The 23,711-nt window shown below is 39.9% G+C and overlaps 1 protein-coding gene across 2 annotated transcripts in view; it reads left to right on the top strand.

Moving 5' to 3' along the window:
- Window positions 1–23,711, top strand: part of LOC306879966 (sodium/potassium-transporting ATPase subunit beta-1-interacting protein 2) — a gene marked incomplete at both ends in the record, with an annotated part of 195,642 nt that overhangs the window by 78,433 nt on the left and 93,498 nt on the right. For both annotated transcript variants that reach the window (XM_079433195.1, XM_079433196.1), the window contains one exon: window positions 2,460–2,540. In XM_079433195.1, the coding sequence (XP_079289321.1) occupies window positions 2,460–2,540 (81 nt within the window). The remainder of the gene's footprint in view (window positions 1–2,459; window positions 2,541–23,711) is intronic.

The raw sequence follows: 23,711 nt of genomic DNA, 5'->3' as shown, positions 1-23,711 counted from the left end.
TTGGCACGTTCCAGTGGCTGGCAAAGGGCCAAATGAGGTTCCACTACATGCCCACATCTTCTGTATCTAATGTCCTGACAACATGTCAGATTTCAAGATGGCAAAATTCCGAGTCTCAACGGTCTGGTGCGTTCCGTTTGCGAGCGTGAGTTCTTGGGGGAAAGGTTAGGCCGAAACAGCCCTCGCTGAAGAAGCATTTATAACCTCCTCCCGCTGGATCAACTCGGAATGCATGCTAGAGATATCAAGTAGGATTATGAGACTTAATTGAAGTCAATCACTCCGTCTAGACCCCCTTCTGCTCTAACATGCGGAGGAGGCTCATTCTTATACAGCAGTGCGTGGAAGGCAGGAGATACTTCAACCATGCTGTAGTTGGAAGACAAGAGTGATTTTGTTGATCTTTGGCCCTAGCCTGAGGCGCTCACCATTTTTTGCATATAGAACCTCAGATCTGGGAATAAAGAACAGCTATGTTGCGACTGACAGCACCGAAGTGGGTCAACCCTCTCATACAAGATCAGCCTTAATAAATGGCTGAATTGATACTCAACTGTGTTGGAGATCATATCAATTACCATAGCAATCATTAAATGTCCATGCTGGTTTTAGCTGGTCAAGTGGGTGTTCAGCTGGTTTTAGCTGTTTGGTTAGCTGGTGTCCCAGCTAAAGAAGTAGTTAAAACCCCTCTAAAACCAGCCTGCAAACCAGCTATGACCAGGCTGGAAGACCAGCTGAACCCAGCTAACCAGCTTGTTTGCACTTAAGATTGAGCAGTAGCATTGCTACAACTATAGCTAAGCTTATTAAGTACCTTTCTCAGCATTGAGGTGGTGGAGTCATTAGTTTATAGGTAATTTATCGTTTCATTAGTAAAGCTGTTTTATTGACTTTTATTGACTGGAGTTGCTGGGTAGCATTGACAGACTCTTCATTACATTTTCCCTGACAATATATTAGAAATCAAGTTGGGTGTCCATTTGTTGGTTGTATAGAAACCAATTGATGAGCAATTACCAAATGAACAAATGTGTATTAGATCAAATTACATATGAGTATTATTAATAATTATTAATGTAATATTCCATATTTTTTAAAACTATGAAGTCACTTAAGTGTAAGAATCTACTTTCACCATGTAGCCATGTAGGAAGTTGGATCGGTAGCTTTGCTAGCTATATTTTGCTTTGCTTTGCTTACAATTTGCAGCTTTCCCAACACTGGTAGAGAGAAGAAACTTCATAATTTGGGATTTCAGTCTAATTGGCCATGTACCACAGGAAGGTTGAATTCGATTGACAGGAGAATACATTTACTAAACTGTCTGTCTATTGAATATCTGTCTTGCTAAACACCTTCGCACTTTAAAAACATTTTTCAAAAGGTTTCATTAAGCCAATATTCAAAGTTTGATAAACTTTGATTTGGTAGCTAAAGTTTTTTTTTTTTATATAAATTTATTTGAATTTAAGCTTGTTTTAATTTCATTTTCTTTAATTCTGTTTTCTGTGCTATTTACTGTACCACAGTTCAAATTAACGAATTTAATAAAAACATTTAAAAAGTTCAAATCTGATTGGTGCACAACCCTAAAATCGAGCTGGTACATTTGTAAAGGAAGGTTGTAGTGTCTTTGCACATGCTCATTTTATCAAAGCTAAGTCCATATTGATCTATCTATTAGAGCCACTTTTGGAAGCTACTCAAAATTCATGTCGCCAACTGTTCATTTTCAAGTGCTAAAGACGTGTTTTTCCGCTCAAGTCCCATCAGGTAATTCAAATTGATTTTGCATTTCCCTTCGCTCAGTTTTTCATTTGCACTCACCTGTCTCACTTTGAATTGGATCATATAAGTGTTATTTTATCTAAAGATCACTGCCTGCCTAACAGACCTCGGAATTCTCACGTGGCGTACCTCTCACATTTTAATCAGTAAAAACATGCTACGAGCTGCAAATGCTCATGAGCGAATAGCCTTGTCTTTTGAACAAATTCATTTAACGCAATGTTGGTTTACTGCATTCCCTAATGATCCGAAACAGGATGAGACCTGTGTTTATTTAACTAAAATTTGCTTTATTTTTAAATACACCCCCCTGTGCCAGCGATATTTCTGGGGAATCTGTTTCATTGTTTTATAATCACATCCCGCTATTTCGATACGCGTTAGCTCATGAACCAGGGAGCGAGCCACCCTCACAAACTCCCACACAGGGTTCCTGCTTCCACTGCGAAATGCATCTGCCTGCACCGCTTCTTTGGCAGATTTCAGATTTGTGGAGGCTGAATGTTTTAAGGAACACACATCGGAGAATTAATTACAGAGAAAATCTCCCACTTACGCTTTTACAAGCCAATTAATCACACATATGCAAATGTGTATTTGGTTAGTTAGTGGTTGGGGGGTCTGAGGTTAAAATAGGTCTTTCAAACACCCTCTTCTTGTCTCTTTCACAGTATGCAGTCTGGTTGGTACTGTGGGTCGCCTGGAACGTCTTCATCATCTGTTTCTATTTGGAAGTGGGTGACCTTTCAAAGGTAACATCTGATTTTGTACTTCTTTTGCAATGTGTAATACCTCAGCTTGGCTTTAAGTGTTTTCTGTTTATGTCTAAGCTTTTAAAGAGTGGCTTTTTAATAAATATGTTGCAGATCATCAACTTGCATTAGCTGTAAGGTCAGGAAAAGCATTTATTGGGTCTTTTGTCAGTGTTTCAGTGTCACAGCTGGGTCTAAAATCCTATTTAGAGCTGGAAGCACTGCTTGGACGGAGAGTTTTAAGCTACTAGAGCCTGTCTTCTTAGTTTGCCTACTCTTCCAACAGGTGACTAATCAAATAGTGAGACTGATTAGTTTATCTAGATTTTATTATTATTCTTTTTTTTCCTTTATATACTATAATTCTTCTAGTTTTAAAATTTTAGTTGCTTGCATATGTGCTATGTTTTTTCATTGTGAAATCCACTCATACACATTCAGACTGACATCTTTGGCCATCTCGTGCTATTTGTTGCTTGGATTTTTAAGATGGCGCCAACTTTAAGAAATGCATCTTGAGACCCCTGCATTCTCTTCCTGTTGCATCCGTCTAGCTGTTTTTAAGGGCAAGATAGTGTTGTAACCTTGCAACCGTATAGCAACTCACAACAACTTAAGGCTGGAATACACTACACGACTTTTAAAATTAGTAATTGCCTGAGGATCACACACTACCAGACTTTAAAGTCGTTTCCGATCGCAACAAACTCATGCAGAAACGTGTGAACAATGTGTGGTCCACAATCGTCTGAAAATATCAAACATGTTTGATATCCTCCAATTGGATGGACTCAAAGTCTGAAGCTAAAAAATTAGAGTCTGTTACCATCATCATCTATGAAATCTGTCAACTCAAATCTGCAGACTGCCCCCGCATTTTTGCAACTAGCATCAACTTATCCAAACTGTAAAGCGGAGCAAATGTTGCGTAGTGTATTCCAGCCTTTAGCAAACTCATAGCAATGCTGTGACAACTGCTCAGAACAGCGACCAGATACAAAAAAATGGCAACCAGTTAGAAGACCTTAACAACCACATATGTAGCAAAGCAATGAAAACCACTCAAAACACCCCAGCAATGTCATAGATACACAATAACAACCATTCAGAACATCAGCAACACAGTGGCAACCACTCAGAACACCTTAGCAACCACATGTGGCAACGCAATGACACCCATTCAGAACAACCAGCTACCGCATAGAAACTCAGTAACAACCATTCAGAACACCCCAGCAATGTCATAGATACACAATAACAACCATTCAGAACATCAGCAACACAGTAGCAACCACTCAGAACACCTTAGCAACCACATGTGGCAACGCAATGACACCCATTCAGAACAACCAGCTACCGCATAGAAACTCAGTAACAACCATTCAGAACACCCCAGCAACCGTAAACATAGAAACACATTGACAACCATTCAGAACACCCCAGCAACCGTAAACATAGAAACACATTGACAACCATTCAGAACACCCCAGCAACCACATAGCTACGCAATAACAACCATTCAGAACATCTTTGCAACCCCGCAGCAATGCAATGACCACTCAGAACACCTTAGCAACTGCATACATTGCAACGCAATGACAACCATTCACAACACCCCAGCAACCACATAGAAACACAATAAGAACCACTCAGAACACCCCAGGAACTGGATAGAAACACAATAACAACCGTTCAGAACACCCCAGCAACCATAAACATAGCAATGCAATGACAACCATACAGAACACCCCAGCAACCTCATAGGAACACAATGACAACCAATCAGAACATCCCAGCACCCACATAGCAACGCAACAAAAACCAATCAGAACACTCTAGCAGCCACATAGCAATGGATTAACAGCCACTCAGAACACCTTAGCAACCATATGTCGAAACGCAATGACGACCACTCAGAACACCCTAGTGACGGCATAGCAATGTAGTAACAACTACTCACAAAGGCATAGCAACTACATAGTGATGTGTTGGTGCCCATCCACAACTATCTTAGCGGTGAGTTTTACACAGGAAAACACTACTCACTTTTTCTCCCCAAAATTGTAAACATCTAGTTCTTGCATATAAGATATTTTTCTCTCCCCTCTATCTTCCCATTTTTTGCTTCTTTCATTTCAGCTAATAATTTATTAAATACTCCATCGTCTGCTCATGTGTGTAGAAATAGCGAGCAAATATGTAATTAAAATGTCAAATACTGTACCCAATTAAGTGGCAAACCAGCCATGAAACTTGATTACCAGATCCATGGAGCACTTTATATTTATAATTTTTTTTATCCCAATTCTACATCAGCAGACGAGATTCCTACTTTCATTCTGATTTCAGTTCAGTGTCTGTCCAGGGCTTTCAGGCCACTGGTCATGTGACAGCAGTCCGTAATTGCAGGCCAAAGATTATCATTGCCATAGTCCAGGGGTCTCCAACACGTCGCTCGCAAGCTACCAGTAGCTCGTGGCCTGATTGGAGGTAGCTCGCCAAGACAGACTTGACATATCAGCCGTGAGGTTATTTTCATTATCCTGTTTCGTATTTTAATTATCATTAAGCACGTATTTGATTATCGCGATTTTAAAAACTTACAGTAAATACTGCTCTGTTAATCAAAGTTATTAAGAGTCTCACGCAGGCGCAATACGCAGAGTAGTTTCGTATTGTGTGAAAACATGACTGAAGGCAGACTGCTGAGGGAAATTATATGAAAGAATGTATGATTCAATTATTTGTTGAATGCATAATACGAATTCCCTCTGTGTAATGCGTAATAAAGCAGTGTTTAGAAGCGTTCGTAGGCGCCACCTGCTGTCCAACTGTGGATTTACAAATTCATTCAGTCTGTCTGCCATATTTTTTTTCAGACCAATGTGAAAATCGTACCATTTTTTTGTTGTAAGTATTGTATAACATGGGTAACACTCAGACACTTTCCTTTTTAAAAAGTAGCTCCCAAATGAAATAAGGTTGGAGACCCCTTTGCATAGTCAGTATGCAAAGCATATGTGTACTATACCATGGCGTTGTGTATTTGATTGCACCATTGGTCATAATGTTTGTGAAGCATTGCAGGGCAAGTGTGCTGAGGTTCTATAAGCTGGAATGAAGTGATGTAGTGTATCGCTGATGAAAAAAACGCAGGGCTCCTCGGGCTCAGATCTGTAATGGAGATTGATCCTTTAATCTTTAAATCACCTAGAAATGTCTGGCAGTCAATCTGGTCTTCTGGTTGATACGTCATTAACGTGCAATCTTATCAAGCATCTCAGATGCCAGAATGAACATTTCACTTTAGATCTGTTGGTGCTTTGCAAGCTACGGTGTCAAAGATGTCAGACGGATCACCGGCTCCAGATATCATTTCTCTCTTATAGCCTCTCACGCCATCAGGTTCTGATGTGTCACACATCATGGTTTTTATATTAGTGAAGCCATGGATTACAAAATCAGGATAGCAAAGAGGATTATATTAGGTTGGATTCCTTGTTGTGTGCCTCAGTTTCTTCTTTTATTTCATTTTTGGACTTTTTGATGAGGAGAGTATGAGAGCATCACCTTGCATTACATGCATGGTATCTGCACCTTGAGTCCTATTTTTGAAAATTGACATGGTAAAGGATGTTAATAGGGATTAGAAAAAGGAATGTAAGGAAAATAGGGGAAAAGGCTTCACTTTAAAACAAAAATAGATTGTGAGAGAGATGGGAGTGAAGATTTACCAAAAGAATTCCAGAGGAATAATTTGTGGGATATTGTTTATTAAATCTAATATCCATATCGCAAGGCCAGTGTTTGTTGGGAGAATAAAATAGATAGAACCGCTACTGAAAGTGAATGATTTGAAATATAGGAAATATTGCATCTCATTGGAGACTCCAATAGACTCCAACTGAAATTTTCCTCATCTTTCTGCTGTTTTGTGAACATGAACTTGTTGCTTTATTTAAAGGGATAGTTCACCTAAAACTTCTGTCATCATTTACTCAATCTCGTGTCATTCCAAATCTGTTAGAATTTAGTATATTTAATATAATTTTATTATAATATTTTTGAAATATTTTAAATTCTTTTATTTTTATATTTTGGCTTTATTTTAATGTTAGTTTAGGTTTTTAGTAATTGTGGTGTCTGCTTTTGTCGTTTTTATTATTTTTTGTTATTTTAAATATTTTTATTTAGCAATCTGTTAGATCAGTTAGAATTTAGAATATTAAATAAAATGTTAGCATTATTTATGTTATAGTATTTATTACTATTTTGAATTCTTTAATTTTATATTTTTGTTTTTTTTTATTTTAATATTAGTTTAAGTTTTAGTGATTTTGCTGTTTGCTTTTGTCGTTTTTATTAGTTTTGGTTTTGTTACCTTAAATATTTCTATTTAGTTCTTATTTTCTATTTCATTTTTATTTCTATTTTATTATTAGTACTTATTGTTTATTGATTTCAGTTAGGCAACAATTTTTGGCATAAATTTTTCATTTGTTTGTTTTAATAAAGTTTTTAATTTAATATTTATTTTATTTTATTTCAACTTTTTTTTTAATGTTTTAGTTCACAGTGACAATGCTGATCCAAACAACATTGACTTTCATCTTTACTTGACTTCCATCGAATGGACAAATACAAATTCTTCAAAATATCTCTTTTTTTTGTGATCTTTCGAAGTTTTTGGGTAATCTATCCCTTTAAGACTATTTATAGTGATCAGATTCGTTTCAGTGCTCGTGTTCACAGAACAAGCCTCAAAATGCCACCTATAAAGTGAAGCCCAGTTGATGTGGTGCAGCTTCGGTGCTGTTGGTCCGCTGGATTGGCAGTCCTGATGTGTGCTTCTGAAGCTCGTCGTCAGAGGGGCTGGCAGCCTGTCACAGCTACAGCTTTGTGGGAAAAATTGAGAGCCTCCACAACCCTCTCGAGAGCCTCTCCGTGAGTCTTCATTGCCGTTGAACGCCCTCTTCGTTTTTTAACTGGAGAATTCGCACAGCTTCACATCCCACAAGGGATCTTGTCAGTCGTTGTCAGCTGGAGAAGAAAGTCACTTCGGTCTCCTTGATGTCTTCACGGTCTCTTTCGGAATAGAGAGAACTTGAAAAGGCAAACAAATGGAGCTCGTGGATCTGCCTTGCAGAATCCGCTCCATAAGTCATCAACATGGCATTAATTAGTTAGAGAAGTTATAGGATATTATTTAACATAATTTATTTCCTTGTGACAGTGCGGCTCATGATTTATTAATGTGGGTGTAATGTGTTTAACCAGGGGAGAATCCGCTGAGACCTGCAAAGACAATTAGATTTAGATCACACAGAAACAAATGAAGATAAATACAAGAGACAATTCCCAGTCTCTCATTTTTTTAGGTCACACAGGACTCATATAATTCAAGACTCAAGTAGGACGTAAAGGTGCTGGAATAAACATGTTAGATCTGTCGCAAAAACTAGTGAGCTGCCTACAGTGACAGCGTTTTAAGACATCATAGAGCACGACATGAAAACTATTCCAAAAGGTACCTAAACTAAAAATTCTAGGGTATTGCATTTTAATGCAGTCCCTGAATGTCTTTTGATGAGCTCTATGGGGGAAAAAAAATCCAAGATGGCAGCCAAAATGATAAATATTAAAAAACTAATAATAAAGAAGTTAAATCTAATTTAAAAACACTGTTTTACCCGATATTGTGTGCTGTGTATTTTTCTGCATGATATAGCATTGTGTTCTGCTTTGTGTCTTGACAGGCCGATTGTTAGCTTAGCGACATGCTAATTAGCGTGTTCTCGTGCTAACTCTATTAGAATCAGTTGTGTTTCCTGTGAAGAGTGCGATTTGTGTGCCCAAAGAAGTCGCTTATGAGCCACTTTAATTTGTATTTAAGAGTTTAGATTTTTAAAGTGTTTTTTTATTGAATTGATCAAAAGTTTTTTGACAAAGACATTTATTATGTCACAAAAGATTTCCATTTCAAATAAATGCTATTATTTTGAACTTCTATTCATCAAATGATAGAAAAAATTTTTGATTCTTGAAGGATCATGTGACACTGACTGTTGTAGTTGGTCAAAATTCATCTTTATTATCACAAGAATATATTTTAAAATATATTAAAATTATAATAGTATTTGGTATTTTATATCAAATAAATGCATTCTCGGTGAGCATAAGAGACTAATTTTCAAAAGCATTTAAAAATATCAATGCAATATTGCCTCAAACGTTTGAATGATAGTGTGGTGTTATGGGATAGATGAAGTGCAGTGGGAAAATCACTATATATAATTTCCAACAATGAATGACATTTGAGTTAGTTGGCCCAATGTACAGTATGTGTGCAAGCATTACCTGTTTATCCACATATTTTTATAAATCTAAATGTGAATATTCAGTAGGTTATTGTCTGTCACAAACCCCCTCTCTATCTTCAAGTCCACATGTGCATGTTTGGAATGGGATTTGGGAGCCATTACTTGAGGATAGTGGTGCTGAGCAAAAGTGACAGCAGAGATTTTGAGGAGGTGGCCAAAGTAAATAGCACAGCAGCCTCCATCCAGTCCACTAGTTTATAAGCAAACACAGACAGTCTGGCGAGAGACGGGAGTTGCCTATTGCACCTCGCTTTGCAATCTCAAAGATGCTCCCATCCCCACTGCCTCATCCCTGAGGGTAGATTGCACACTTTCCTTGCTGCTTTTATATCGAGTTTGAGAGTTTATGAGCTACCTGCATTCATATTGTCTGTACATTTAAGACTCCCTTTTTAAGAAACACGAAGCCTACTGCCAGAAAATTTTAGGAATAAAACTAAAAATTATTAGTGATGTTCTAATCTTAAAACAAGGCAATTTCAAACATTTTACTCACAACCTTAATTTAAATTTAATATATGTTATTTAAATATACACTATATGTGATTTAGAGATTTAGAGATACTCTATCGTTAAAAAAAAATGTTAATTTTTTTTATTAGCATTTTAACTAGCAAGGCAACATTAAATCGTTAAAAAGACTTTGTACAACTGCATTGTTGTAAAAAAAAAAAAAAAAAAAACTGCGTGCAACAGTTCATTTAGTAACTCGTAGTGTGAGAGTGCATACGACGACACAACAGAAAGTAATTCGCGTAATGCATTTCTCTCGTGGAAATACAAAGACTACTTTATAAATCTGAAAAAATCTCAGTGCAGTGCAATGCCTACCTGCAACAAAACTTCAGCCTTGAAGTATACAACGTCTAAATTAATCTGAAAAAGTATCTTGAGGGAAGTTGTTCTTGATCTTTGAAAATTTTTATCCAGTAACTCGTTTTTCTATTTTCTCATATTTTGAGTGTTGAATCATTACGTTTAATATTTCTAAGAATTTAATTGACACTTGCATTCAGTTAACAGATGCATACGAATCATGCATGAAATAAAAGTTTATAAAGTCAAACGATAGCTTTATTCATTCGAAATGTTCAAGAATAGATAATCTTTGGTGCGGCAATGCGAGTTCATGATTCGATTTGTGAACAGATGATTCTTTTGAATCAATCTTTTAAATGAATAATTTCTTTTGTTTACTGTAATGAAACGAGTGTGAATGGTTCACATTAAACTGGATAGATCTGGGGAATGTTTCCCAAAAGCTTCGTTAGCGAACTGTGGTTGTTAAATTGCATTAAACTATACTTTTGCATTTATACTACAGTTGCTTTGGGAAATGAACCCTGTCAATTTTGACTCAGCGATTCTTTTGTGACGATCGCTTCTCCATAGAGAGGATTATGAAGTAATCACTTAAAGTTTGGTCCATTCAATAAACAAATTGGTTGCATAACTTTGAGAACTGTGCCTGTTGTTAGCCAGTTGGCTACTTTTATGAAATGTTTGGTGTGTTTGGATTCGTTTTGTAGCTTGAAATGCAGCATGAAACAGCACAGAATCCCATTCATTGTATTCAAATTGAATTTATATTGATTGGTAGATTTAAATGACATAATCTTTTTTTTGTTTGTTCGTAGAAATGCTGTGGAAAACTGATGTTAAAAAAATGCAAAGAAAACAAATCTTATGACTGGAAGATGTCACTTTTATTTAGAATTAGAAAACATAAAAACAAGACATCAAGTTAATATGTCCCTTTGTGTTACATAGCTTAAGTGATTCAAAGTATTCTAAAGTATTTAGATTAATTTACTAAACCTGAGTAATCTAACGAAAAACATTACTGACTACTTTTTAAAGCATGTATTTTGTAATCTGTAGTGAAATACATTTTAAAAGTAACCTTCCCAGCCCTGTATATATATATAATAAAATAAAATAAAATAAAAATAAATTATGTTCTTTTGGGCTTTCTATTAATCAAAGAATACTGAAAAAAGTATCACGGTTTTCACTAAAATATTAAGCAGCACAAGTCAGACATCAACATCAGAATGTTTCTTGAAGGATCATGTGACTCTGAAGACTGGGTAATGGCTGCTAAAAATTCAGTTTTGCCTGCACATGAATAAATTACATTTTGTAATGTATTGAAATAGAAACCAGTTGTTTAAAATTGTAATAATATTTCACAATATTATGGTTTTTACTTTTATTTTTGATTAAATAAATGCAGCCTCATTCAGCATAGGAGGCTCAAAAAGTGAGAGCATAAGAATTAAAAAAATGTTTAAAAAAATTGTATCGGCTTCCCATCAGACCCAGCCATTAATATGTGACAATCCACACTGAACACAATTATTCTCTAAACCTTCCTAGAACAAATTCCTAAAACTTTTAAGATGTTAGCATGAATTTTTATTTATTATATTGGTACTTCACAGTTGCTGTGGAGCTGGTGATATTACTGTCGAAATAACAGCAACTTAATCCATAGAACTATGTTGCCGTGGGTTTATTTCCCCCCTTACAAGGAAGGCGGCTTAAAATGCCCGGCCCTGTCAACACTCCGAGTCCTCATATTCAGTAAAATGTTGGAAGTCTGAAAAACTGTCAGGGGGTGAAAGTGATAAGGTGATTTATAGTCAATTTCACTGGGAGCTGGTGGGGAAAAGCTTGGGGTGTCAGCTCTAGCTCCTCAAAACAAATGACTTTGAGTCCATGCACTGGCTCAATAAGGCTATCATTCCCCATCAGGACTCATCACTGCCACTTGGCCAGGGAAAGAGGAGACGCTTGGGAAGGTTTTTGGGGTGCAGGTGAGTCAGTGCTACACCTGTGCCGGGCTGCCCGCTCCAATGCGGCTCTTTGGCTGACAGTAAAGCTCATAGAGATAATTGTTTGCCTCTCAGAATGCAGCGGTGTGACTGCAACACACATTTTCCCTAATAAGATAACAAAATTACATGGTCTTTGGGTTTGACAGTACTGACTTTATTTGTTACTGGATTTTCAAGCAGAAAATAACAAGATTGTTTGAATGAGAATTAGGAAGTTGTTTGAGGTGTTTTTCCATGCATATAAGTCCTTAATAGCAGTTGTTTGTTATTTGCATTGTTTAGCGGAGCAAGATTATAGCTAAGGTTTTAGTTATACAGTAGTCAACATTTGAAGTGGATCAAATATATATAGTTCCCCTTCAGGAACTCGAGCTGCGTCGGAAGCGCTTTGGGAACGCCCCTGTGTTCCCACGCTCTGAAACATGTGTGTAATCAGTTCAACGGAATGGCGAAACGTTGGGGAGCAGGGTGACGTAGAGACCAGAGATCTTAAAAGCGCATCTGGAATAAGGGGTGGGGATGCACACGATTTATGTGTGGTTTGTTTTGGAGCGGAGCACGTACAGTCAGCTCTTGAGGGGACTACCTGTGTTCTTTCATATTAACCCTAAGTGTACCAGTGAAAATGCATTACCTTAGATGTTTAGCTCTGCTCCCGCTGGCGTTTCTTCTTGAGGGAAGAAAGTTTTATGCAATGTAGAATAGAGTGGCTCGCACGTTGCCGAGGCACTACGGGTCTGCAGCAAAATAATGCTGTGGAAAGTTCTTTCTCTCTCTTTCCCCAAACACGTGCAAATGTATAATGCGTTCGCAGGCTGTTATTCACCATTTTTTTATATTGCATCATATATTATAATCAGACCATATTCACTTGTCTGGTTGTTAGGCTACCTTTAATTCTGATTAATTAAATTAAGTATATTCCTTTGGCTTTGAGGAGTTAGATTATGGATATATATATATTTTTTTTTTATATATATTGTTACGTACCCCGTTTTAAAGTGCTCATAGGGAAGGGGTTAAGCAACATAACAAGGACACGTGAGACCACAGATATCGATCAAACTTTTTATTAACAGATCTAGACGGCTCACGTGCCACTTTCGCCAACAATTAACGTGCATTAAATCATTAATTCAAATAAACACAACACGAAACAACCATAGCAAAAACAAACCAATTAACAGCTCAACCAGAAAACACAAACAACAAACACACCGCTCATCCGAGGCTGACTTGCATTAAGACGGGCACGAAGCTCGCTGGAGACAGCGCTTCGTAAAAGGTGGCTGATCCGCGGGAACAAAGAGCTTCCAAACGAGTGCGAGTCTTGCTCTCAACCAAGCCAGGAAACCACTGTCCTGGCCATGCGCTGGAAACAGGGAGACGCCAACACAATCTCGATTCCCCCTCATATCCAATTCAGCGCTCACTAAACAGGCCACAGGTGTAACAGGGCGGAGCTCAACCTCGAGATGACAGAAAATAACCAGATTTATACAAAGAAAAACACAAAAATAAGGACAAAGTAACTTTGACCGTAACACCTCCCCCCTAAAGACAGAAGCAGTTTTTGTTATTTTCCCCTTCAACCTTTTAAAAAGTTTGAGAAACTGGTTCTGAGAAAAACAAAATTAACACCGTGATAAAGCATCCGCCACCACATTTTCAGATCCCTTTTTGTGCCGAATTTCTAAATTGTATGGCTGCACCATTAGTGCCCATCGCATCAAGCGTTGGTTGTGATTGTACATTTTGCCCAAAAAAACTAACGGGTTATGGTCAGTATAGACCGTAACAGGAAACATACTGCCCCCTACATACACATCAAAGTGCCTTAATGCCAATAAAAGTGATAAAGTTTCTTTCTCAATGGTCGAATAGTTTAACTGAGAACGGTTAAACTTAGCAGAGAAATAGGAAACTGGATGGAGTAACCCGTCAGCACCCTCCTGTAGAAGGACAGCTCCCCCTCCAACGGCACTAGCGTCAACCTCCAAGTGAAACGCACGGGACACCTCTGGAGCAGAGAGAACAGGAGCACTACAGAGAAGAGATTTGGCAGACAAAAATGCCTGGTGGCAGTCATTAGTCCAATTAAAATCAACTTTCGGACTACACAGTCTTGTCAATGGTGCAACGACACTGGAGAAATTTTTGCAAAAACAACGGTAGTATCCCACCATACCAAGGAACCTACGTAGCTCTCGCCTCGTTGTAGGGATTGGATATTCGAGTACAGCGGCGATCTTTCCGTCCAACAGTCTTACTTGGCCGTTCCCCACCTGTTTCCCCAGGTAAGTAACCGAAGCTTTAGCAAATTCGCACTTTTTAAGATTTAATGTAAGGGACGCAGCGGATAAACGACGGAACACTTCATATAAAGACAGCAAATGCTCATCCCAAGTGGACGAAAAGATGACTACATCATCTAAATAAATGTTACAATTCGGAACATCACCTAGAACTAAAGACATCAAGCGCTGAAATGTCGCGGGTGCGTTCCGTAAACCGAATGCCATACACGTATATTGAAGAAATGAATCTGGTGTAACAAACGCGGATATCTCCGACGCACGCTCGGTTAACGGCACTTGCCAATAGCCTTTTAAAAGGTCCAATTTCGTAATATACTTTGCGGTACCAAGACTATCAATACAATCGTCGATACGCGGCAGAGGGAAAGCATCTGGTACGGTGACGGAATTAACCTTTCTGAAATCAGTGCAGAAACGAAAAGACCCATCGGCCTTTGGCACTAAAACGCAGGGGGAACTCCAAGCACTACTGCTGGGAACCGCAAAACCATTTTCCAGAAGATACGTCACTTCATGCTTCATTGCTTCCCTTTTATTTACTGGACAACGGTAGGCATGTTGTTTAATAGGCAATGTGCTACCGACATTAATATCATGCGTGATAACAGAAGTACCGGAAGGAACGTCGTTGAACAGATTAGGAAAACTCTTCAACAATTTCTGTATGTCCTGCTGCTGTTCAGTGGACAAATAAGAAAGTTGTGAGGAGAGTGTTAATAAAGCCTCAGAGTTTTTCAAACAACCGCCACTTAAGATTTCCATCGACACATTTAATCCATCATTGATGTCCTGCATAGGCAAAAGATGAGTAAGCAATGAAACGTGCTCTCTTGCTTCAATTGCTGAGTCACACACGGAAACATTAGTAGTCTCCCCCTCATCCATAACATCACGAGATGCATACCGTTTTAGCATGTTTATATGACATAAGCGAGTTTTTCTTCGCCGTTCTGGAGTATGGATTATATAACCAGTCTCACCTACTTTACTTTGAATCACGTAGGGACCGGAAAATCGCGCAGTGAATGCAGACCCAGGAGCAGGAATTAATACCAGAACTTTCTCTCCTGGCAGAAAGTTACGCCCAACTGCTTTCTGATCATAACAACGTTTCATTTTCGTTTGAGAAAGAGAAAGAGCTTCTTTAGCAAAAGTGCAAGCTTTACGCAACCGTTCGCGAATACGAGAGACTAGATCAATTACATTAGTCTTCTTGGAAAGGCTTGTACAAAGAAGTTCTTCTTTTAACATTTTCAAAGGACCCCGAACATTATGGCCAAAGACCAATTCTGAAGGGCTAAACCCCAGCGAGTCCTGTCGTGCTTCACGCACAGCAAATAACACAAAAGGAACCCCATCGTCCCATTCGTTCTCGGTCTCGATGCAGTATTTACGGAGTACAGATTTCAAAGTTTGACGCCAGCGTTCCAGTGCCCCTTGGGATTCTGGATGATGTGCACTGGACACAACGTGAGAAACTCCTAGCGCTTTTAAAGAACTGCAAAATACTCAAGACATAAAATTTGAACCCCGATCTGTTTGAACAGTTCTTGGTAATCCAAAGGTTGTGAAGAATTTCGTGAGAGCTTTCGTGACAGACTTAGCAGTTATATTCCTTAAAGGAATCGCTTCTGGAAAACGAGTGGACACACACATAATCGTCAACAAATATTGACACCCAGACTTAGCACGAGGGAGTGGTCCTACGCAATCCACCAAAACACGTTCAAAGGGTTCTCCCACAGCAGGTATCGGACAGAGAGGGGCAGGTGGCACCACCTGATTTGGCTTTCCTCCCATCTGACAGACGTGACAGGTCTTACAATACTTGACAACATCGGTTCTTAACCCTGGCCAAAAGAAGTGCTGGAGCACCCGATTATAGGTTTTATTAATCCCCAGGTGTCCAGACCAAGGATGATCATGAGCCAAGTTTAATACAGACTGTCGGAATTTTGAAGGAACCACAATTTGATGTACCACATCCCACTCATCTGCCTGCTCGGGGCTCAAGGTTCTACCCCATTTGCGCATTAACATGGAGTCTTGCCAATAAAAATTGTAATTACGCGGCGTCAGTGAACTTTTTTCAGCACTCACACGATATTTCTCCAAAGTTGGGTCACTTTTCTGCGCATCAATCAAGGCTTTGCGTGAGATTGACATGTTAGTGACAAGATTAAAATTAACAGAAGGATGAGGATTCGATGTAGCCGCATCCACAGATTCTGGAAAAGATTCATTTTCTAAAATATCTGAAAAAATGGAATCGTTAAGACAATGTTCTTGGGAATCACGTTTTGCTCGAGCTCGGGTTGTAACGGCACTACTTGAGAACACATCTGGCAAAGTTTCAACAAGTGCATCAGGCTGCATTTCAGCAACAGGAAGGTTCGTCACTTGTACAGCAGGCAAGACTTTACCGCCGGCAATATCATTCCCCATGATGAAATCTACTCCCTTCACAGGTAAAGATGGACGAACTGCAACCTCAAAACATCCAGATACCAATTCGGAAGTTACCCATACCCGATGAAGAGGAACGGTTATGTACCCCATTTCAATACCCTGCACAATAGTGCTGGTTTCGCACGCAGAGTCCCCACAAAAATCCAAAGTGCTCGCTAAAATAAAAGACTGCGAGCCTCCAGTGTCACGTAAAATTCGAACAGGTTTTCTACCATTATTTCCATTAGTCAATGAAACACATCCATTGAACACAAAAGGCTGAAAACACGAATCAGGTGCAGAGAGAGTAAAAGGCGAAGGTAATGTTTGTACTAAAACGGAACCTCGAGCCTGAACAGACAATGATTCTTGTCGCTCTTGTTTTCGTTTCAGACAACGACATTCTGCCACCACATGCCCAATTTTATGACAATAGGAACACTCCTTACGCGATTTTAGAGTGGAAGGAACCCATTTGGTTTTACAATCGGAGAAACTCTCATTGTCTAACGGTACATTGTCACTCACACGCTTAAACACAGTCTTGTGCAACAACATATACTCATCTGCTAACACAGCAGCTTGTTGCACCATATTGACTTTTTGTTCGTTTAGGTACAACGCAGTACGTTCAGTGACACAGTTTTTAAATTCTTCAATCAACATAAGCTCTCTCAATGAATTAAAGTCCGTAACCTTACACGCTTTTATCCAGCGATCAAACAATATGCCCTTCTCACGAGCAAACTCGACGTAGGTTTGAGATACTAACTTCTTCGTGTTACGAAAACGTTGCCGGTAATGCTCAGGAACTAATTCATACACCCGTAAAATGGCAATTTTCACTGCCTCATATTGAACGCTCTCTTCCAGCGAAAGAGACGCACATACTTCTTGTGCCTTACCTGTCAGTTTACATTGCAACATTAAAGCCCAAACCTCATTTGGCCACTTCAAAGCGCTCGCAATACGTTCAAAAGCTTGAAAATACGCTTCAATTTCTTTTTCACGGAAAACTGGAACAAGAGCGATATTTTTGGCCACATCAAAATGAGTTAACGGCACCACTACAGACTCGGTCTCATTACCAGCCGACACAGAATTACTAGAAACAATAGTCGAATTTGACGGTGCAGCAGCGGTCTCGGAGCCACCATTCAAATTAACAGAGGTTTTAGAAATCAATTGTTCAGGTGGATCACGAGCAGTTTGTAACTCCAACTGCCTCAATCGCACTTTTGTTTCAGCATCAATTCGGTATTTTTCGATCTGGTGTTTCAACTCGTCTTGTCTTGCTTGAGCACGGTCTTGAGTCTCTAATTGTAACCGAGCTAACCGGAGCTTTAAACGCCAATCGGTACGGAGCTCAGGCGATGCCTCCGAAGAAAGTGAAACAGGCTCAAACTTAGGCATAGAAAAAGGTGGACCTACCTCCCCACCAGGGACAGTAACTGGAGTAACTTGATCACCGACAGATCCTCGTGAAGGTGAACTTCCCGCAAAGTCAACAGCTAGTTCAGCTGCCGGCGTAGAAACAGCATCCATAGCAGAAAATACTCCTTTGTCAATCAAAGCAGACATTAAACAAACCTTTATCTCGGCTTTACGTTGTGTTTTAGAAATCGAAATTTCATAGTGTTGAGCAATCAGAACTAAATCATTTTTCCGACATACCTCTAACCCCTCAACACTAGGTTGATCTATAAACTGATTTAAATCAAATGTTGCCATAATAAAACAAAACAAGGAGTAAATAAAAAACGAAAAAGATCCACACACACTCCGGTCCTACCTACCTACCCAGAAAACTAACTACATCTAGCTAGTCTTCAGAGGGTACCGATTGAGAGATTACTCTCTCCCCCGGAATACCTCCAAACACAACAAACTAAAATAATAAACGAAAACAATAAACAGCAAACCGTAGTCAGAGCTGGCGCTAAGCACAGCCCTGCCGGCTTACTCTAACTAACCGGAGAATGCGTTGGCCATCCCAAATTTGCTTACAACGTAACAAATAAATTACAACGAATTCTCGGGAAACAACAATAACTAAACATTACAATAAAGTTATTGTAATCCCGGACGAGCCCCCATTTATGTTACGTACCCCGTTTTAAAGTGCTCATAGGGAAGGGGTTAAACAACATAACAAGGACACGTGAGACCACAGATATCGATCAAACTTTTTATTAACAGATCTAGACGGCTCACGTGCCACTTTCGGCAACAATTAGCGTGCATTAAATCATTAATTCAAATAAACACAACACGAAACAACCATAGCAAAAACAAACCAATTAACAGCTCAACCAGAAAACACAAACAACAAACACACCGCTCATCCGAGGCTGACTTGCATTAAGACGGGCACGAAGCTCGCTGGAGACAGCGCTTCGTAAAAGGTGGCTGATCCGCGGGAACAAAGAGCTTCCAAACGAGTGCGAGTCTTGCTCTCAACCAAGCCAGGAAATCACTGTCCTGGCCATGCGCTGGAAACAGGGAGACGCCAACACAATCTCGATTCCCCCTCATATCCAATTCAGCGCTCACTAAACAGGCCACAGGTGTAACAGGGCGGAGCTCAACCTCGAGATGACAGAAAATAACCAGATTTATACAAAGAAAAACACAAAAATAAGGACAAAGTAACTTTGACCGTAACAATATTTATATATATTATTCAGCACAGGGATCGGAGACAGGCTCCCCTTTCTCCTCCCTCACTCTCTATACAGTGCTCTCTTGGGATAAAATTCTCTAGTGAGAGCACCGTGTTTTCTCTCTTCCTCCGAGGAGATTGATGTGGTCAGCATGTTATTAAAAAACTCGACTTATGAGGAGTTGGTGGAGGTTGTAACTAGAAGAAGTGTTCCTAAAGAATAAATAGCATTCTACCACAATTTCCATGTCGGGACCTATGGTTTCCACACCGAGGTGTTGAGACCATGGGTTTAACCATTTTTCATGCCAGCTTTTGCCCTTAATAAGGGGGGCTGAATGAGCAAGTTATAGAGCGATGTCTAAGGTGGGACAGATGCTTACGGGCTATTTGTTCCATTGCAGCATCACCCCTAAGGACCCAACATTTTCCAATGCTGGACATAGGCCTAGGGGCTGCTGGGCGGGAGCAGCCCCAACCATGTTCCAGCTCCTCATTTAGGGAATGTCACTTCTTGCACTCTCCAGAAGTTTGGAGTCAGAGTGGTGCTCCCTGGCCAAAGGCTTCTAGCAAGAGGCAGATCTGCGGACCGACATTTTCGCTTTGGCAAAAACGTTCAAAAAAGCCCAGGACTTTTGAGGGACGGCCCCCTCTGAGGAAGAGCGGTGTACACCTCATTACATGGTGCCCGTCTCTCCTCAGTGCCCTCAGGAGATCGTTCTGCCAACCCTTCTGGTGTTTCAGGGTGCAGCGGTTTCCCGCGAACGCTTCTCTCAGTCTCCCCCCGGAAACGTAGCGGTACTGGGAGGCTCGCAACCTCTTCGGAGGTCTCTAGAGCAGCTAGATTGGCCGTCCCCTTAGGAGACTGGTTCCCTTAGGAGACTATTTGGCAGCGTGGTAACTACTGCCAAATGTGTCTCGATGGGCACTGCACACTGTAGAAAGCAGGCTCTGGTAATGGAACAAGAAGTGAATACGCTCTTGAGGAAGGAGGTCATCGAGGTGGTCCCTTCTCTCGATAGAGAGTCCGGGTTCTACAACCGTACTTCATCGTTCCTGAAAAGGATGTGGGGTTGTGTCCTATTTTAGATCTAAGTCAACTGAACCGCTCATTCATGCGATTGAAGTACAGGATGCTCTCTTCGAGCAGGTCGTGTCTCAGACCAGGTCCGAGGTCTGGTTTGTCACGCATATTTGGATGCATATTTCCCATCTCCATGCTTCCCCACCACAGGAAGTTCCTGGGGCAAAGCATACCAATATCGGGTTCTTCCCTTCGGCATCGACGGCGGTTCGACATCGAGATGTCGTTCTCGCTCGCACGAAAGAGCTGGGGTTAAGACTTAACGCCAGAAAAGTGTGCTTTCTCCAGTACAGAGAACCACTTTCGACCATGATGCAGGCACGAATGTCCCCTGCTCGGATCGAGTCGATCTTCACGGCAGTCAAGAGAGTGAGAGAAGGCCAGTCACTCACTGTGAAGCAGTTTCAGAAACTGTTGGGTCTGATGGCTGCTGCGTCCAACATGATACCTTTTGGCCTGCTGTAAATGAGACCCTTGCAGTGGTGGCTCAAGACCACAGGGTTTTCCCCGAGGGGCAACCCGTTTCGCATGATCAAGTTCACGCGGCAAGTTCATGCTTACGTGCCTTAGACATGTGGAAGAAACCGTGGTTCCTGTCACAAGGCCTGTTGGGGGCTCCGTGTTGTCGCGAAACGCTAACGACGGACGCCTCCCTCACGGGCAGGGGAGCGGTCATGAGTGCCCAAGGTCTGTGGGAAGGGCCCCATCTCAGCTGGCACATCAACTGCCTGGAGATGCTGGCAGTTTTTCAAGCACTGAAGTATTTTCTCCCAGACCTGAGAGGCAATCATGTGCTAGTTCGCACAGACTTACATCAACCGCCAGGGGGTCTGCGCGAATAAGTTTTTTTGCTAGTCGGTTGAAAAGACAAAAATCTGTGTAGTACAGGATGAGTCATCACTATTTTTAGTTCATTTTCCCAGAATAGAAATACTGTAAATTTTAATTCCCATGTGTGATCACACACACGGGCTAAAAGCCATAAGGCTCTCATTTTGATTTTATGCAATCTTTGAGGACATGTATTTGTAGCGGCTGTAGGTTAATGTGAAAGGAGAGAGCAGGGTGACAGCCCAATCTTATTTCAGATGAACATGGAGCTCTAAGGGCTTCCAGTGTTATTAAAAATGACAATGAAAGTACCCCTTTCAATGTGCCATTAAGATCAGAGTGACACTAATGCGCCATTCAGACGTTCACTACGTGTGCAGGGGTCTTATCTCTGTGTCTGAGAGGAGGGACTCCATTTTCCACCCTGTCAGTTTATTTGTTGAGACTACATTTAGAGCCGACCTTGCTCGCACACGGGGCCACCGTTCACGCGACACAATACTCTTCCTAATCAACATGCTTTTGAGAGCCCAACTGTTTTCATTGTTTGCTACAGTACTCGAAGTTTAGTTCGTCATTACATCTGTTCGTCGTTTAGTTGTGATCTTGAGGGAAAGTCTGTTCATTAAAGATTCTTTTTGGTGGTTTTGGGAGCTACTGCCATCAATCATGTCTCGGCAGGGGGCCTCGGTTTGGGTCCCATTGTGCTCTTTGTGAAGTAAGCATGCCATCCTCAGTGTCACTCAGCGCAAAACAAACAAACACGTACAAACTCTGAAAAACCCACAGATCTCCTCAGAGCAGAGACTACGCTCCCATTATTCACCCACACAGACTATCAGATGCTGTGTTTCAGCAGGGTTGAGTCATAAGTGATAATACTCAATGCACTATTGGCAGTTTGGGAATACCTGAACTATGAAATGAGCATTGAAATGACTACTAAACTGATGCGTATTATCATATTCATAGTTTTGTTGTGCTTTTTATGCACATACTTTGTAGTGGTTTGAAGCCATGGGGGATCTTAACACTCAGGCCATCGCTGCAATTTATTTCTTTAATCAGTTTCTGTGTGTGTGTGTTATCTGTGTTGGTGTACCCGTCAAGCTTGTTTACTTGCTTAACCAGCACATATCACATTTTAAAAATATTTTGCAAGTAAACATATGAGCCACGATGAAAACAGAACATTCCCAGGGGTATGATTCATCACATCTGATTATAGTTTATTTATTTATTTACTTATGGCTTATATTGGTTCACATTTCACATTCTATCTACATAACTATCATTCCAATGTTTGGGGCTGATGTGTTTTTTTTTTTTATTGTTGTTGTTGTTGTTAAAGTTTTCGAAGTACATCCTATGCTCACCAAGGCTGCATTTATTTGCATGAAAATACAGTTAAAACAGTGATTTTATGCATCACTCATTCATTATGCAATATTATTGCAGTTTCATAATAAAGTTTATTGTTTTTATATGTTTGAAAATGTTATTTATTTCTGTGATGGCAAAGCTACATTTTCAGCAGTCATTACTCCAGTCTTCAGTGTCATGTGATTGTTCAGAATACCGTAATAAACCGACTTAATTTCTTATTATGATTGTTAAAAACTGGTTAATATTTTTGTGGAAATTTTCAGATTTTTTTGATAAATAAAAAGATCAAAAGAACAGCATTTGATTGAAATTGTTTTTTGTATCATCCTTGCTGACTTACAGTATTAATTCATTTAAAATTTTAAATATTTATTCATTAAAAGAAACTTAAAGAGCCCAAAGTTCTGATTGGTAGTGTATTTAAAATAAATGGTTTGTATGATATGGTTTATAAATATTACTTCCGAAAGCCCAAAAAGTAAAGTTGTAAAATTATACAATGTTAAAACTTTTCACTGTATATGGTAACATAAGTTAATAAACTAACTGGTTTTGACATTTTTGCAGCCCTTTTGCATTAAAATCATTGTTTATAGTGCAGTACTAACCAGAATAAACCAGTCTGGAAAGTCAGGCATGCTGAGAAATCTGCCAGCCATGTTTCATCAATTGAGGAAAGATGGAGTGATTTGTCAGGGCTTGACCAGTAGATGCGCGAGGAACCACTTGTCATTTCCCAACATGGTCTCAGCCGCTCAGAGTGAGATGTGTCAGCAGCGTGAGCCTAAAACACGCTCCAAAGGCTCAGTATGCAATCAAAATCCCAGACCTCCCACCCCTCTCATGGGGAACAGGAAGCTGGGTGGTAAAAAACAGGAAGCTGTATAAATCAGAATCCCAGAGGAGGCAGCGTTTGAACAGAGAGATGTTTCTCTACATGCTGTAATATGATGAAATGTGCATGCAGACAGCACAAGCAGAAAAATATCACTTTGGCATTGTGTTCTCAGTGTTTAATCATAGAGGAAGTGCAGGCATGTAGTTCAACCTTCACTGTAGTGTCTCAAAAGCATCAGTGTTTTGTTGGAAGTCCAGGGGTATTAGGTGATCACACAAGAGTGTTTTTTTACACATTTTTCAAAGTGCTATTCTTTTGAAAGTAAAAGTGAGGAAATTACTTTGTTATTGGCTTTCACATCAAGATTTAATGATTCTCTCAATG

This window comes from Barbus barbus (genome assembly GCF_936440315.1).
Source record: "Barbus barbus genome assembly, chromosome: 14".
Lineage (NCBI taxonomy): Eukaryota > Metazoa > Chordata > Actinopteri > Cypriniformes > Cyprinidae > Barbus > Barbus barbus.
Note: the sequence above shows the minus strand (reverse complement) of the source record. Positions and strands in the feature narration are given on the sequence as shown.